Source organism: Genypterus blacodes, unplaced genomic scaffold (assembly GCF_046128005.1).
Source record: "Genypterus blacodes isolate CSIRO-AG114 ecotype Tasmania unplaced genomic scaffold, CSIRO-AGI_Gbla_v1 ptg000111l_1, whole genome shotgun sequence".
NCBI classification, from domain to species: Eukaryota; Metazoa; Chordata; class Actinopteri; order Ophidiiformes; family Ophidiidae; genus Genypterus; species Genypterus blacodes.
This window is the reverse complement of record NW_027466915.1, coordinates 4989034-5008076: the sequence shown is the minus strand read 5'-3', so window position 1 is coordinate 5008076 and position 19043 is coordinate 4989034. Positions and strand designations below refer to the sequence as shown.

At 42.1% G+C, this 19043-nt stretch overlaps 1 protein-coding gene across 1 annotated transcript in view; it reads right to left on the bottom strand.

Annotated features, from left to right (window-relative positions):
* The window catches only part of mcama (melanoma cell adhesion molecule a), a 36513-nt gene that overhangs the window by 9911 nt on the left and 7559 nt on the right, over nt 1-19043 (bottom strand). Inside the window, exons 2-6 of the mRNA XM_076161464.1 lie at nt 6217-6347; nt 4636-4864; nt 3724-3794; nt 3488-3575; nt 2822-3001 (exon numbers count right to left, since the gene is read on the bottom strand). Coding sequence (XP_076017579.1) covers nt 2822-3001; nt 3488-3575; nt 3724-3794; nt 4636-4864; nt 6217-6347 — 699 coding nt within the window. The remainder of the gene's footprint in view (nt 1-2821; nt 3002-3487; nt 3576-3723; nt 3795-4635; nt 4865-6216; nt 6348-19043) is intronic.

Here is a 19043-nt window from a genome sequence, read left to right as displayed (position 1 = left end):
CTAGTCTAGAAGACCAAACACAAACTACACTGTATTATCATTGCTTACAGATTTTCTACACTTACATGCCACATAACCTATAATACACTAATACAGTGGTTCCCAAACTTTTTCTGCAGGGCCCCCCTTTTATAGATCATAAGTTTTTTGCAGAACTCAGTGTCACAGTAGACTGTGTCTTGTTTATTAAGCTGATACAAAAGCAGATAAAAGCACCGATGATGTCGTTCCGAAGGTCAATGTTAGGTGTTTCCCCGACCAGAAACCCTGGGTGAATGGCAAAGTGCGTGCTAAGCTCTTGGCACGGTCGTCTGCCTACAACTCAGGGGACTTGGAGGCCTTAAGGAGAGCCAGATACGACCTCCAGAGGGCCATCACAGATGCCATCACAGATGCCAAAAGAGACTACAGGGACAAGCTGGAGTCTGTCCATCACAGGCTACAAGGGAAGGAATAGCAGTGATGCCCCACCCGCCGCCTCTCTCCAATATGAACTCAACACCTTCTACGCACGGTTTGAGGCGAGCAACAACACCCCAGCAGTGAGGCTAGCTGAGGACCAGGAAGACTGCACTCTGTCCCTAACTACGACCGACGCGAGGAAAGCCTTCAAAAGAGTAAACCCACGGAAGTCTCCAGGGCCAGATGGCATTCCAGGCCGTGTCCTGAGAGCGTGCGCCGACCAGCTAGGGGGGGTATTCACCTCCATCTTCAACCTCTCCCTGTACCTGTCTGTAGTTCCCACCAGCTTCAAACAGACCACCATTGTCCCTGTCCCCAAAAAACCCTCCATTACCTGCCTGAATGACTACCGCCCTGAAGCACTGACATCCACCATCATGAAGTGCTTCGAACGGCTACTCAGGACTCACATCTGCTCCTCCCTCCCTGACACCCTGGACCCTTTTCAATTCGCCAGATCCGCCGCCGACGCCATTGCCCTGACTGTGCACACCGCCCTCTCCCACCTGGATAAAGTGGACACTTACGTGAGGATGCTGTTTGTAGACTACAGCTCAACATTCAACACTATTGTTCCCGCCAAGCTAGTCCCCAAGCTCATTATCCTGGGCCTCAACAACTCCCTTTGTAACTGGATCCTGGACTTCCTGACGGACAGGCCCCAAGTGGTGAGAATGGGTAACATCACCTCTTCCGAACTGACCCTGAGCACTGGAGCCCCCCAAGGCTGCGTACTCAGCCCCCTGCTATACGCCCTGTTCACACATGACTGTGTGGCCACAAGAAGCTCCAATGTCATCATTAAATTTGCTGTTGACACCTGGGTGTCATCTCCAACAACGATGAGACCGCCTACAGAGAGGAGGTCAGTGCCTTGGCAACCTGGTGCCAGGAAAACAACCTCTCTCTCAACGTCGGCAAGACGAAGGAGATGATTGTGGACTATAGGAAACGACAGGAGGGGCACGCCCCTATTCACATCAATGGGGCTGAGGTGGAGAGAGTTTCCCATTTTTAATTCCTCGGTGTGCACATCAGCGACGATCTCACCTGGAGAAGACATTCTGACTCGGCAGTGAAAACTGCCCTGAGGCGCCTGTACTTCCTGAGGAGACTCAAGAAGTTCGGCATGTCTACAATGTCTCACTAACTTCTTCAGATGTACCGTCGAGAGCATCCTCTCCAGCTGCCTTACTGCTTGGTATGGCAGCTGCTCTGCTGAGGACCGCAAGGCCCTCCAGAGGGTGGTCAAGACAGCGGGGCGCATCATTGGCTCCAACCTCCCCCCGTGCAAGGCATCTATCACACACGATGCCTTAGAAAAGCACGGCAAATCATCAAGGACTCCAGCCACATGAACTCTTTTCCCTCCTTCCATCTGGTAGACGCTACCGGAGCATCGGGCTCGTACTACCAGACTCAAAAACAGTTTCTTCCCCCAGGCCATCAGGCTTCACAACCAGTGACTTTGCACTCCACTATCATTGGCACTCATGCCACCTTAGATTTATTTATAGGTAATAGTCTGTACATTGTATATTTTAGTCTGTTTAACATGTATTTCTAGTCTGTACATATATATTTTATTCTGCTACTATTCAGTCTGGTCTGCTGTCTGCAGTTCTGCATTTTACTTAAATACCTTTTGCACTAAATTCAATTCTGCCCTAAATTAAAATTTTTGCACAGTCAATTTTATTCTCTATATGCTGCTGCTGACGTCTCATCACAAAGAATTTCAATGTACAGTATCAACCTGTGTATTTCTGTGCAAATGACAATAAACTGTTGAACTTGAGATTTCATGAAATAAAGTTGGTTGCAATTCTCTTGTTCTCACTTGTCTTAACAAGACTTTTCCAAAGCCTTTTCCAGGATTTTCACAACTGTAGAAATCCTGTATTTAATTACACTACGTACTACGTACACTACACTATGTAAACTATCCACAGTATGTGATATGTGATCCAACCGCTGCCAGAGTTTTTTTTTGGGGGGGCGACAGTAGCTCAGTCTGCTTCGGTGGACAGCTGAGAACCAGAAGGTTGCTGGTTCGAGCCCCCCGTGTGGACCAATAAGGTAGACTGGTAGCTGGTGAGTTGCCAGTTTACCTCCAGAGCAGTGCCGAGGTGCACGTGAGCAAGGCACCGAACCCCCAACTGCTCCATGGGCACCGCAGAATGGCTGCCCTGCACCCCCTCTGTAATGTTTGTGTGTGTGTGATATGAGGGGGTGCAAGTCAAATTTGAATTGCATGCAATTTGCTGTGAATTGCATGAAACATGATGACTTATAAAGTTTCTTATCTTATCTTATCTTATAAGACTACAGAAACTGACCATTTACAGAAAGAACTTACAGTGAACACTGACGTTGATGCGTTTGGACTCAACTGTCCTGACAGCGCTGGGAACAAAGTAGCTGACCTCACAGGAGAAATAAGCATCCTTGTCCTCCTTAACCACATTGTATTCCAGTGTGCTCTGGACTGAGTAGAAGCCATTGGACTCTCGAGTGACTACGTTCAACACGTTTACCTCTGGGAAATGGAGAGAGACAGAATGTATGAGGGCATTAATGTTTCCAAATACGCAGTGAGAAGAACATGCTATTGATGACATCATGTGAGGTGCTTTGGTCTGAATCTGGAACTGAATTGTTATGTAAATAGTATAAGTTCAGATAGCAGGGCCGTAAGAACTGAGGGCCAGTGCATGAACAAGTTTGCTTGTGTAGGTAAAAAATGAAATATCTGCTTTACAGCATACAAACCATGTTCAGATGGCTTCCATGTCTTTGTATTTCTATTGCAACTTTTCCTGCCCATCATCTGCCAAATTTCTTTGATCTAAATTTGTGTTTACATTGGTTTGATTTTGTGACTTTCTTAGGTTTGGAGTCCGGTTGTTTGTCAATGGAATCTGTTAGTATGTGGTGGCTGTTGTTGTCCTCTAATGTGCAGAGAAAAAAGTTTTGACATTGATTTTTATATGTAGTTTTAGACAACAGAGGCGATTGTTCTTACTTCCTGGTGTAGTCATCAATGATGTGCTGTTCCTGTACCAGGTAATGTTGGGTGTAGGGTACCCATTTCGAGCCTCACATGATGCAACCTGTATGGTGCAACAGTAAATTAGAAACAATAAGCACATCAAGGTCTTAACCATCTCATATCCATATTATTCATGCCGCTGTGTTGAAAATGTGTTTAATTTGGAGGAGTTATAATTAATTTAAAATTAAAAGCTGAGGTGAATGTACCTTTGATGGCCCCTCATTGGTCACAGAGATTCCAGTAAGGACACCCTCAATCACTGGAGCCGCTGGAGGAGCTGGACCACACAACAGTTACACTTCATCACTACTGAGCTTTCATTTGTTTATAAGAAGGACTAACAAAATCATCAACAAAAGACTACGGATAATAAAGCAATGATTAATATACATTTTGTTTTAACAATTAAAAAATGAACGTTAAGTGATTCTGATTAAAATCATTAACATCCACTACCATTTCAGCAGTACATATCACGCTTTTCCTGATCCTTATTCATGCTGGGATGTGTTCAGGGGAGTAGAGGTACTGAGAGTGGTTTGTTTAAGGCTGTGTGAGTACGGGGCAGTAAGAGTGTGGGTTTGAATTCAATTCAGCATTAACTATAAAGTGCTTGTAATCGACAAGCTACACAGCTACTTGTGGGGAAAAAATAGTATGTTAGTTAGTTAATGGTTAACTAGAAAACCTACATTGTTTTTAAACCAACTGCATTACTGTCAAGCTACTGAAAAAGTAGTACCTATGCTAGAAGTGACACTAGTTGAAGCCACCACTGTTGGAAACTAAAATAATATGGCATCGTCACTTCAGTTTTCAATATGTCCAGCGTTTTCAATACAATATTGCTAAATGTGATGTCATACTTGAATACCAACATAAAATTTCTATTATTATCATGATTTTTTTTATTATTGTGAAATATTATGTGATTAATGTGTTTGTGGAGGTATTAAGTGATCAGATTTATGCGGATATATGTGTCACTGAAAAAGTTCAATATTAATCTGGCTACATATCATTACACCACAAAAACATTTGTCACAACTTGTACTAATACTACTAACACTTAGACTAGTGTTCCAAAGCAAGGGAAAACATTTAGTGAAATTGTTTACCAAACACCCGGAGGAGGGTTTTTCCTTCAGCGCTACCAGCAAACTTTGCGTTGATCTGACAGAAGAAGACCCTCTCATCCGAGAGCTGCACATCACTGATAGTAAGCACAGTTTCCTGGTGGTCTGATCTCACATTAATGCGACTGCTGTAGTCTGTGTTGTTATCCACCATCTGAAGGCTGTCATCACTATAGTAGAGTCGCTGTATAGTGTTGTTACCTAGAGTTCTCTGGAGAACACACAATCAGACAGGATAAGACAACATACAATCCACAATTCAATCAAGCAGAAGTTTAAATGCTTGTGATGCCAGTCATTGCATTAATTGAGCAAGAATATATAGCTAGTGCAAATGTGATTGTTAATTCCATTTCCCTGTCCCTAGTTTCTTAATCTTTGTTATGAAACAGTCAACTAATGGCATAAAAATGAAAATCTTTTTCCACTAGGTTTATTTGATTAAATAATTCTTAGTGGAAATGTTTTTGAATAGATTGCAGTGTTGGGATGCATAGACGACGTGAAAAGATTAACTTGGACTGGAAAACCAGAAATTTACAATGAAACTCATGTGTCATGAAACTAGGTTTCTAATGGGGTCCCTGATAAACCACAACACAAATAGATGAGCAGTATCACCTTTATAAGACCTTTTTTGTTGTATTGTCTATCTCTCTCTCTTGTCTCTAATTTAGAGGGGTGCAGTCATTAATCATTATCTCAGCAGTCAATTACATTACTCATCGCGGAATCAGATGAGATCTAAACATTTTTGTTGCCGAGTAGGTTACAAGTACAAGGATTTTGCTTTGGTTTGTGTGCACATCAACAAAAATAATACTAGAAAATATAAAATGAAGACAAAGAGTCCTAGTGAGTATAGTTTTAAAAAGATTTTAAAGCCACAATGTCATTCAGACACTGCGTCACCTGACACTTGAGTCTCTTTTTTAGACACCTTACGTCATTGCCACAATCCTTGGAATGTGGCCAGAAATGACCCTTCTTCTGAACAAACTTTCAGAACACATTCAGTTAATCTTTCCCCAGAATACTAATGATGATGATAAGACTTAAAATAGTAAATAGATTTAAATAGATAGATTTTCCTGATCTGTTACTCTGATAAATCTTATTTTGATTTACGCCGTTTTCAATTTATTCATGGCATTAATATCTCAACTCTTTTAAAACTTATCTACCGTAAGTGTGTTTGATGTTGATAATACCCAAAACACCCAATGACCTCAGGTTAGATCACTGATGATGTGTCCCAGCAAATCTTCAGGATGAATCTTTAATCAGCTCATCAATTGTGTGTGTAATGTCATGTAAATGTAAATGATTACTCTTCTTAAAAGTCAAAAACTAAATCAGAAACCAGAAACTTGAGTCATTCAAACATTTTTGAATAATCACAATTAAAACAAATCCCTCAGAATTGTTTTTGACCTAGTGTGTCTGTTTTCATTTGTAAAATAACATGCACTGTTTTTTAATAAGGCTCCTCAAATGAGAGAAAGAAAGAGTTGAGACGCCAGAGGCAGTGTCAGTGTCCACAGTAACTCCAGCACTACTCACCACATGCCACTGGATTATGACGCCGGCCGTGTAGTCGGGACCAGTGATGCGGTAGTGGACTGAAATCTCGGCTGATTTACCCAGGAAAACCTCCACACTCTCCTGCTTAGTCAATTCCACCTTGGCCCATGCTGAATAACACAAAGACAGGAACATATATCAACTCAGGGCTTTTTGTCTTTGCAAAAACATGCTCCCTGTTATGTCCCTGTCTATAAGATATTTGTGGCAATCAGCTTCACAAACAGAATAATAAATAATAAAAATTCAGGTGTACAGTAACAAATCAGGAACATTTAAAGTAAAGATTGCTTGATTAAAAAAAGGTATTTGTATCATAACTTCAAAATCATTAAAGGCACGTCAAATTTGTCACTAAAATGACAAAATGCCATTAGGTGTGTGTCTGTGTTTTCATGTAAATTTCTTTGCACACATGATCTTTATTGGTGACTATCGTTATAGCCAACTGTAGCAACATTCCAGTGCAGAGTAGAACAGACCTCAACTCTTTCGCGCTCAAGGTGAGGCACTTCCTCTGGGTAAGGACAGTAACCACCATTCTTCTAATCACCTAAAAACTTGGCAGAAACATTGTTCAGGGGTGCGGCACAAACACTACTTTCTGGGTTATGCTGGGGTGAAAGGAGCAAGGCGGAAACGCCAAAAGGGCACTTTTAAAGGGTGGGGCAGGCCAGGGAAGGGGGTGAAGGATGGTCAAGGGAGGCTGGGGTTAGGGATGAATTTGCTGATGTTAATGCTACTTTGAGGAGGGCAAGAAGGTTCAGGAGAGGCTGAAATATCAGAGAGCATGTTACAGGCAGGTCGGCAAGAAAAAAAAAGAAAGGTGGGAAAGGTTAGTGTTAGGGAAAAGCACCCCAAGTGTTCTTGGAACTAAAAATTAAATTTAAAAAATGTAAATTAAAAAAAGGGGAATCTGAGATCCACTCAGGTTTATGGTTACATTCAACATAGTGACAACTGTATTTTATAGTGACTTGAAAAATAGCTGTGAACCGATATCCAAATACAATCTAAAATATCACTGTACTTGCAAATGTTTCCCAGGACAACTAGGAGCCAAACTGGCATGTTGCCGGAAACAAAAAAGAAAAGGCCTCTTGTCCCCAACAACTTTCATCCTTCTTCTGTCTGGAACCACAAAACCATGTCTTGGCCAGAGAATAAGTTCCCAAGACATCCTCATGGCATGGGAAAGCTAGTCAATCTGAGGGATAATGAGAGCCAAGAGCTTTTGCAGCCATGTTGGACTTGGCTGTTGTTCAATAGTGGCCAGTGACAAGAGAAAACAAGATAAACATTGATTCTCTATGTTAGATTTGTTATTTCTATGTTAGATAGTTTTACCTGCGGGCCTTTTAGGCGCTTTCCTCATCCCCAATAATAATTGAAGAAAGCATTTAACATGACATTGACCATGTGGTTTTGAAACATTTTGGAGATTGTTTTTACACACAGACAGGGGGAAAAAATAAAAAGCGCATGACTGGAGCTCCTGCTTTCATTTTTATTTCATGGTCAATGAGTTAAGGAAATTGACAGGCACGTCTTCGTGATTGTCTTCCAGAACTGGGTCAGCTGAAAAGTAGTCAGTATCTTGTCTGGAGAACACAGCCAAGCACATGATATTGATGTCTCTAATATCCTTGTTCAGAGGAGTGCCTTTGAGAAGGCTTCTGAATGCAATCAATTGGTCCAAACCACGGCATTAGGATTTGCATATAACACATGAACCACATCAATAAATGTAGCCCCAAGACCCAGTTTCTCCATTACTTGCCAAAGGTTGCACCACTCTAGCCAATCAAACTCTTTTTCAGCTCTAGACTAAGTAAAGGGTGGTTAAGACAAAGAAAATAAATCCCAGTCACTCTAAGACCGTAAAACCCATCCCCTGTTGTCCAGATACATGACCACATCAAACGCAGTGTGCCTGACTTCGACAACACTCCGCCTCCTAAATAAGGCTGATTTCCTGAGACGATACCAGAGCACATTTCCAGGTTATCAAAAATATTTTCATTGTTTTCTCTCATGTTGTTCTGCAGTGACCAAGCCAAAATGAAATAAAATTTTTAAAAAAGCCACAAAAGTGCAATCGTTTTGGCTGTGATGGAGAGCACTGGAGTGACTGCACCTGCATACACAGACACACACCGTGGTACAGTGAGCACATGAGGATGTGGTAATTAATATTATTAATGGTCTAAAATTATTAATTAAAATTTCAGTTAAATAATTTATCTAATTTTGTTGTTGTCCCTGAACCCAGAACTACTTTGCCACCCTGTACCACTACTACTACTTCTACTACTACCACAATTTTTACTACTCTTTTAAAACTGGAACACATTGGTAACCACATTCATTCCAACTGAGCAGATTTGATATAGTTTACACAGTGTGTAATTATTAAGCTAAAGGAAAAACCCGATCGTATCCAAAAAGACTGGACAACATGCAGCGAAGTCTGGGCCTCATATGTGTCTGCAGTGTTGGCTGAAGTCGACAAAGCATGGAAATGGCTTTGAGAGATCTGTTGCCACCCTGCTGCCCCTATTCAGTCTGTCCCTCCCCTAACAGCATGTGTTGCCCCCCTTCTTCCCACACAGCACTAATCATTTTCACAATTCATTTTTCCCTCCTCGCCTCCGTCCTCTGCCAGTGTTCAGTCAACCATTCCTTTTAAGATAAGAGCACACCATTGTTCCTCCACCTGGTGGACCAGACCTCACTTATATATACTGTTCAAGCACTGCTCAGTCAACAACAGACACTTTTCTAAATGCCAAACTGAAGAGACAGGTCATCTTATACTAAAGCCAAGGTTTGCTCTACCATTCTACAGTGCTGCGCCTAAGCGTTTTTGCTTAGCACCTAAGCACCTTTGCTTCGTGCCCAAGCCAAATGAATGGTATATTATGTTTTCCATGGTGGCCAAGCTGAAAACAAATTAAAAGAAAACAAATTAACAAGCTGCCTGTGTCTGAACGATGCAGTTCATTCTTCAGAAAACAGCATTGCTCACGAAAATTGTCATGTGTTGACAGGACCAGGCATGTAAGAGAGGGGGTAGAAAGAGTGAGCCAGAAAGAGGGGGCAGGAGAGGGTAGGATACAGAGAGAAGAGAACAGAGTAAGGGGGCGGGGGCAAACAGCTTAACAAAGACACACAATAAAAAATGCAAAAATTACATTCTCTATAACATCATTACGTTTCAAGGTAAGGGACATCAGTTCAATTCTGTCCTTCTGTTTAAACAAAGGACAACACTTGAGCACTTTTAGTTACTACATAAGAAAAATTTGACTATATTACTTGTGACAAAGCTGCCAATATGCCAAAAAATTTCACAGTGTGCCTCCCCACTGAACATGAAGATCAGGGGTCCCCAATACATCGACCGGTCGATCGCGAAGGTAATGTGGGTAGATCGCATGGCATTACAAAAAATAAAAAAATAAAAAAAGTTAGCCTATTGTTAAAAGTTAGCTGACACCAGTAAGTGCGCACACATGGCGCCTCCCCCCTTGCCCCCCGTCAACGAAAATCACGGACAGCACGCCCCCCCCCCTCCCTTGTAGAGGTAGATCACTTTGACTTGGTCTTTTTAAAAGTAGCTCCAAAGCTGAGAGGAAAGAAAAGTGTGGGCACCCCTGATGAAGATGAAATACATGCTGCAGATCATCCTGATGACCCAGAGCTCTACAATGACCTAAACCTGGAAGTCCAGGAGACCAAAGATGCATCTATCGCAAAAAAACAGTGCTTGCAGTGTTTTGCCCATTCTCTCAAGCTGGTAGTGGGTGATAGCTTGAAAGAAACCAGAGTGAGTGAAAGTCTGCTCATTACTGCACACAAGCACCCATGAATTTGGGGAAAGAGGAATCCCTGCCGCAGACAGAGCTGTTCACACGGGAGCAGAATCAGTCGATGGAGTAGATTGATGTCCTGAAGCCATTTGATGAAGCAACTGATTGACACAGTGGGAGAATGGAATCTGTTCCATTGTGCCATCTAACCTGACTCTGAATCAGAGAAGTTAAAGTCTAAACTATGTCCTCCTGATCTTGTCAGGTGTCTTCAGGCATTCCTGAAAAAGAGATTTCTTGGAATTTGCATCAATGTGAAAGTAACTTTCAAAACTCGTTTCAGATGCAGCCTGCCTCCAAGCAGCGACCTTGGATCCAGCCTTTTCCCTTTTCCCAAGTACATTACATAAAATAAAACTGTACTTGCTAATTTTTTTACTTCTGAGGTCTAGCCTACTGCATCACAACCCCTAATTATAAACCTTAAAGTCTGCTATGTTTTTATATTGAGTCCTGATGATGAAGGAGAGTACCATTCCCTTGGACAAGAGGATGGGCTATTTGCAGCATATTGCAAGAAGCAGAAGACAACATCAGCTAGGTCTCTAGCTTGGCAAATCTGATGGACAGAATGCCCTTTTGTTTAGTCTGCACGCACACTTCCTTCTTTGTTCCATGTGACCACAAGGGTTTTGGCAGTGACTGCATCCATCACTCCTGTGGAGCATGTTTTCACCCATACTGCGGCTCAATCTTGCACAGACCTTTAGTGGACTTGGTCATTTGCAAATGCAATGCAACATTGAGAGAATAGAAAATGCAAAAGAAACACATCTACCTGAACTGTTATTGGATTGTCTGAAAGTCCATCTATTTATTCTATATACACACATATCATTTCAAGTACCAGGGAGCCTATCCCAGCGGTCATTGGCAAGGAGAGGGTACAAAGTGGGTAGGTCGCCAGTCTATCGCAGGGCAAACACACAGAGACAGACGACTTAATTCACACCTAAGGACAATTTCTGATTCACCTAAGCTGCCTGTCCTTGGAGCTGGGAGGAAACGCAGCGCAGAATCAAACCCAGGATCTTCTTGCTGTGTGACAGGCGTGCTTGCCACTGAATTGTGTCTATTGTTAGATTATTGTAATATTATGATCCAATCTTTCTTTTATGAGTATCGATGGTATATATTGTGGCAGAGGGACAGAAAATGAGGTCAGCCAAAGGAAAGGTTTTATTTACATCCTTTTAAAAGATGATGTAATGCAGGGACGGGGAACCTCCGGCCGTTTGGTCCGACCCGCAAGACAATTTTGGCTCTTTTGATGACGGCATATAAGTAATTATACTGTGATCATCGTCCCCCCCGTCAGACCGGCAGATCGCAGTGCAAATTTCGAAGCGCTGCCATTCTGCAAACATACAAGGCTAACAAATACATGTTGCCGTGTCCAGGGGACATTTCCATAAATAGTGTGCCTGTGCTTTTCAAGAAGTACTAATCCTTCACCCACAGAGTAAGTTTTTCAGCAGCTACATTAATTTTTCATCATGCTACCCTGTGGCTAAAGCTTCATTAAAGAAGCGACATCTATGTTTTATTTAAACCTGTATGATGTTCAGCACGTTACTCAGTAGTAGGTACTGTCAATAGCCCCCCTCCAGATGCTCTGGGCTCTGGCATGCAGGTTGCTCACCAGCCAGGGGATGGCTAATTAAAGGTCAACAGGCTAAACCCTGTATATATTGTAAGTATTGTTAGGAGGAGGGATTCCATCAGCTTTCCATCATTCTATTTGTGGAAAGTTTGGTCACCTACAATGGAACAAGAAGTATTACATACAAACATGTCATTTTGTCTTGGATAATGCTCAAGTTACTGTCACACATCCGGATTTTTATCTAACAAAACAAACATAACATTTTACATATTTTTTTTAAAAATTATCAGTTCATATTTATTCCAGTTATCCAGCAAAGAATAATTTGCTAAGACAAATTCTTCATTTGTAAAAATGCTTAAACAGAGGGAATGAACGTGCTGGTGAATAGGCTGAAAAGATCACACCAGAAATGTTCTTACGTTCCTACTAGGCCTTAAAATTTCCCTTGAGCCAGTCACTGGTCACCTTTGGAATTTTTTTTGCTAATTTTTGTAATTCATGTTTCTAGCTAATCAATGTGAGGTCGTGTGTTTTTGTGTGCTTACATTTACATTTTGCGTGTATGTGGGCATTCAGGCAGCGGCTGTCCTACAACAAAGGCGAATTTGTGCAGTCCCTCTCCTTTTATCCCACATCTAGCCGACATTCGGGCAGAGCTGTCAGACGAGACTGCCACACCCAATTCACCGGTATCAACATGGTAATGGCACTGCCCCCTCAAATCCCCCCCGCCGAGCAGCCCTAATTCTCTCAAAGAGAATAACAGAGTGATCACAGGTGCACTGCTGTGTTAATGAGAAAGAGAAGCTACTCCCTGAACAGAGTCCAGTTCCACTAACCCACTGCGCGCACACGCACACATATTCACACGCACACGCACACACACACACACACACACACACACAAACACACACACACACACACACAGTGACCCCTCTTCTCCAGTGGTTGGCAGCTGAGGGTGGATTCATTTATTCATGCATTAATCCTTCAAAGGGAGGAGAGGGGCTGCCTATTCCAGAATGCATTAGCAGACGCTTAAATCAGGCTGCAGTCTTTCTAAAAACAGAGGAAAATGAGATAGAAACCACTGGACTTCACATTCTGATATCTTTACACTACATTTAATGAGGGCCCCACATCTCAACAGCTTTTCTAAACATTAAGAAATATTTGACTTGACATGCCAGCAGCTTTTCTAGAGGAAACGGAAGATGATCTCTGGATAAGAAGGAAGAGGCCATTGCCTTTGTATTCAATGTCCTCACTCACAATGAAACTTATCTACTGGAATCTTATCAACCTAATCCCAGAGCTCACTGATCCAGCATTCTCCTGCTAAAGCCGCTGCACCAAAACAAGACAGCACAGACACAGTGAGGAAAAGGTTTAAAGATCAGATGTTAAGGCTCTCTGTTTTGCCTAGTAAATGAGTAAATAATTTGTAAGGTAGCTTTGGGGGCTATAGGGGATTGAAATGCAATTATCTGCATGGTAGACAGTAGCAGGCTATGCTAGGTGTGGCAGGACACGGGTTTGGGTTAGAATGTGGAGCTGCACAAAGCCCTGATGTGGGCTGCAACTGATGCTCCTGAAGAATCACAAATGCAATCAACTGCAGCACTTCTGATTTATTTAGAAAAACCCCTTATAGAGGCAGACCTGGGAGTTGTGCAGTATAATGCAGACAGAGAGGGCGACTATACTATTCTGTGGTTTGCACAGTACACACAGCATATTGTGTAATATGAGCGTCTACGAGAAAGTCTACCTGGCTGTGTCCTACTTCAATTAAAAATGTACATGCCAGGGCAAATTGATTTACAATCACATAGCGATGGTGTGTGTGTGAGTTTGTCAATTTAACCATTTAAGTTGTCAATCAAACGATTTATCGCCTTTTAAATAATTTCAAGTAAGGATTTAAACATTCTGAAATTGAAAGAAAACTTGAACTCTGCAACTCTGAAGCGTACTGACTCATTTTCTCTGGGTGTGCTTTTTCACACATTTGATAGGGCAAACCCACACATGTAACATCATTCATCCTTCAGGCGCCTTTGCAAGCATGTGCACAGTCAATACTCTTCTCTGTCTGAACAAACAAGTCCTCCACAACCTCCAGGTTTCTACACACCTTCAGAGTGACGCAGCTGAGAGAGCTCTCCTGTTTTCACAACAAAGTCCCTCTTTATTTCACGTCAAAACACTGTCTTCACCTTTAGGAGGGAATAAACACTTTCTTCTTTGGCTGTGACAAGGGAATGGGTCAGACACATTGTCAAGCACAATGATATATCTGTGTTCAGAAATCCATAACCAGCTGCTTTGTTCGATACGAGAGCAGTGAGCAGGTCAACGCCCTCTTTATCTTCATCTCTAGACTGGGAGACTCCAGTTATCCAGACTCAACAGGACAAAATCGAACACTTGTGCAATATACTTGGCTGCCTTGTGCCAAGACCTTGAGAAGGCACTGTCTTCCCAAAACTGTCCTGATGGGATTTCCCAGACAGGATTGCCAGTCCTCCAGTGGCTCTGTGTCATGCTCGGCTGAGGGGCATGGAAGAGTATGGGATCACATTGACACAAGCAGCTGTACAATAAGAAAGTGGCCCCACATTCCCATGCTGTGAAGGACACAGACAGCTGGGGGAGGAACACTAGTAACACCTGTGGGCAAGCCATTTGTCTAGTGATTTGTGGGAAGGGGTGTAGAAGTGAGAAGAGAGGGAGGAGGGCAAACGGGGGGGGGGGCTTAGTGATGGGGGTGCTTGGTGGATGCTTGGTAGAGTATTATCGCCAGACCACACACACAATGGAATGCATTGTTAACTCTATCTCACACACCTGTGCAACCATGACAAATCATGCACTTCCCCCGAACACTCCCCCCCTCCTGCTCAACTCTCAACTTATGTGATGTTCCACTAATGTTTACATTTCAGAAACCTGCTGTACACCGAAGCAGACTTGTTTCCCGGCTTTGTTTATGCTGACAACCGATTACCTCTTAATCTATTTTGTGCAAAGCTTCACCAATAATAAACCAACTTAACACACTTATTACACACCAAGACTAAAAACAAACAAGTGCTAGATGACTTCAAGGAACCACTCAGTTTCTAGGAGTCCATTTCTGGGTCGGGTCTTGGCCCAAATTATCAAACTGTTTTTATGTTTGTTAATTTACTTATTTATTACATCCCATGCGGGCCAGGACGGGGTTGTATGGATGCGGGGTTGTGACTGCGGGGTTGGGTTGGGTCTCTGGGTGGAATGTCGTCTCTGTTTTTGTTTTGTTTCTCTCTTCTCTCCTTCTCTTTACCACAACCTATGATGCAATTTGTACCAGCCTACATTGCTGTATGATATCATCCTGTAAAAACTGTATTTACCCTATGAGATCATCGCATCAACATCACTGATGCCATCCTGTGCTCTGCGCCCACACTACTGTGCCATGTTCTCACAACCTCCAGCGGCAGTGGCCTCCGGCTGTTTCAATTTCAATCTACTTGTAATTGCCTATTCTACCTCAGGGTCTACATATGTATATAAGTTTAACAACACTAGTAATAATAATATAACCATCCTTCTTTCTCTCTATCCCTCTCTCTCCTTTTCCCCCTCTTTCTGTATAAAAAAATACTCCAAAATATCTTATAATTGTATGCGCATGTCATGTAAAATGTTTGCTTCAATAAAAACATAGCAAAAAAAACACGTTTTCATGTAAAGCACAGTGAGTCTCCCTTGTGTATGAAATATACTATAGAAATAAAGTCGCCTTGCCTTGCCTATGTTCAGTCTTAAGTGTGCTGGGTCCTCGAGGTATAAGTGTCTGAACAGATGCCAGCTCTGATCACATGTTGCATCATAGAGCATGCACCGTGTTAAATGAAGTGCACTTAATTGCCGGGTCATCATGCTCCTGTTCTCCGTGGTGGTGCTCTCTCGCTGTTGGTTGAATCACACCTGTGTGAGCAGGGCTTCATTAACACGGCCGCCTGATAGCATCAGCACACTTTGGCCTTATTTCCTGTTTCATTTTGTAGTAGTTTCTGTTGTTGTGGATTTCTTCCTGCCATTGTGTTTCCTGTCTTGCCATACCTAATCCTACCCAATAGCTTTCCCTAACCTCTTGTTGGTTAGTCCATGTTCCTCTGTGCTCCTCATATTTTGTAAGTCTGCTTTTTGACCTTGTTTTTCGTTTTTGTTCTGTTCCCTGGGCCTACTTTACTCCTGTATTTGTGTTCCCTTTGGTCCTGTAGCTTTATGCTGGTATTTAGCTTCTCCCCCATTTCTGTCCCAGTTGTACGAATTGAGCATCCCTCTTCTTTATGTATTTTTGTTACCGTGTCTGTTTTTCGGTAAATATCCCCTCCTGTTAACCCCTGTGTTGCCCAGCACTTAATGCAGCCAGCCATAAGAGGGACTCTGGGAGCACAATTCCATGCTTTCTGTCTACTATGAACATTGAAAAACTATTCATTGCTCACTAGGGAAAAACTGCATTTTGGTCCTGTATAAGAATTCACACAAAGTGCACAAAAGATTAAGGTGCAATAAGCCAGTTTGTGCTGATCCTCAGCACAGAATTCTCCTCTTTGGTTAGATAATCTTTTAGCAGCATCCAAAAGGCAAGGCGGGAGGGATGAGTGTGGGAGGATTTGATGTTTAAGCATCTCTGTATCCTTGCTCTTTTGAAATGTCAAGTTCAAAGATCCAGAAGTTTGGCCTTGATCTGTGAGCTGAGACATGGCCAATTGCCCAGCAGCGCTTAACCACTCTGACACGGCAGAGGAAGCTGTGCTGTAACACAAGCATTACCTGTCTTCATATTAAACACAAAGCTGCACACATGCTTTGAAGTAGTTCCTCGTGTTCCTCTCTGACACACTTTATCAAATCTGTTTTCTCTGGAATCAAACGCTCATTCCAGTATTCCCAATTTAATTGAAGCTATTGAATTTGGACACTTTTCCACAAAATCTGTCTGAAGTAACCTTCATACTCAACAAGTTCTGATATTTTTCTATATTTTTTCCCAGGATAAAATATATGGCTGCCTAATTTCCAGCATGAGTTTGAGCACAGTGTCGGTGTCGGCATGATGTACTGTCAGCATTTATGCTGCCAAACAGAACCTGATGTACTGATGAACTGGAGCCAACTTGGGGCAACAAGCTGAAAGACAAAGCGGGGCCGGTATGTCACCATCAGTGTTATACTGTGGTCTGCTAAATCGGGAACAAACTTACAAGTAGAACAAAGGTTTACAAGAGTGAGCTATAGAGGTTAGTCACAACGGAGCTTTACCTCCACCAAGGAGATTCTGTTTACACCAGCAGCCATCAGTCTGGTGGGACTTGGGTCAACGAAGAATTCTTCCGATTTTCAGTGAATCAGAAATGTTTTCACTTTCTGTAACATTTTGCCGTTATGTGCAAGACTAGGGTCTCTAAACCTACTGTATTTACCAATTAGTCTTTTTCATGATTTTTCTATACCTTTCTGTGTTGAAATACTTTAACCAACATCAGCAAATGCTATTGCTATCCCATTCCAAACTTGTCACATAAGTATGAACTGCAATTTGGTGGAATCAAACACTGCTAAGATCAACATTAACGTAACACCATTACTAGCAGTTTTCCAAAGATCACAATGGATATCCAGGAAATTAAAATATGTCAAATGTTTCACCTTCTCAGGTTCAGCTTATTAAAGTATTCCATTAATTTTACTAAACTTTTATTTCACCATTTTCAAAAATATTTCTAGCGCAGGAAAATGCATTTTCAAACCGACCGACTGTTCCAGGATTGTCATGCCTGTGTACGGACAAACAGAGTACAAAGGTTGATGCTTGAAGAGGAGGTTCAGCGCCACGACAATGTGTCAAACTGAGTGGATGTATATCATATTAAAAATTTTCCAAATGTTTAAATATCTTACCTGACATGCAAATGATGAGATAACTTAACCGCTTTCAAGCCAACGGCTAAAACATAACAGGTGGTGTTTAAAAAGGAGCATGGTTGCATGTCACTATTTGCCCTTGAAGGAAAATCTGGCACACTTTTAAGAACTATCCATATCTTTGAAATTAGCTGTCTAAATAAGAAACGAGCAACAATGTTATATACAAAAGTAAAACTATTTGTCTAAAAGTGATTTATGAATAATTAAGTTTAATACGCCTGTATGTTGTGTATGTGTGTGTGTGTGTGTGTGTGTGCGCGCGTGTGTGTGTGTGTGTGTAAATTGTATGTTGACTGAAGACAGCAGTCAGCAACAGCTTGAGCATGAATTAATAGTCAGAATTGTTTTTTATTCTCCATTATGGGAATGAAAAGCACAATTAAACAATGATTCTACAGCCATTTTGCATATTGACATTTACCTGCGTGTTTGCTGTGACGTGTTGCATGTCCTTAGTGTGTGTGTGTGTGTGTGTGTGTGTTTCAGGCTTGTCAATATCCCTGTTCCTGCTCTCTACTGAGCAGCAGATGCCAGGCTGGCTGGAGGTGGAGGTAGCCTGTGGTGCTGTGACTCGTCCGACTCTACTCCCGACACATAATATACCTCAAGAAAGCAGTTCAGTTTAGCAGCTGTGACTGTGCAGCAGGGCTTCATTTATTAAATGGCACCTGGGATGGGATCTGTCATATCAATATGAGAACACATTAGATGGCTATGGTAGTATAGGACAACATAAACGGGGTTAATCCCTCCCACACTTGGATTTTAAAGTTGAAGTTATATCATCGTTCACATGGCTTCAATAGCGTCACTATCAAAACTGTTAAGACCACACACTAGGGAAAACTGTTTTCAAAACGCCCAGCACAAGCACATCTACATGTCTCCTGTGTAAATTATATTATATTCTAATTATCATTACCTTCCCCAAGGTTTCTGTTTGTCCATTTTGCTACAAAACTGTTAACATAAATACTATAACTCAACTCAATGGACATTTAAAAATCAACCCACAATCGTTTGTCAAGTGTAAAAATGCAGTAGAGCATCAGTGCGAGTCGGGTCTGCTGCTCTACTGGCCCAAACTACATCAAATATACTGAGGCTGAAAACATGCCGCCTTCGTCCAAATTGCGGGTTTCCCCAGCGTTTTGAGGCATAGTTTGCACACGTGCACATGACCCAAAATGATTACAAATCCTGACACTCAACAACTGAATCTGCCAGTAATGTTCCTGAACATCACACCAGTCATTTATTTACATTTTCCACCTCCTTACCCCCCTCAAACAGCTCTCGTAGACTTGTCTGCAGCCCTGAGTGTCTCAAAGCCTTCC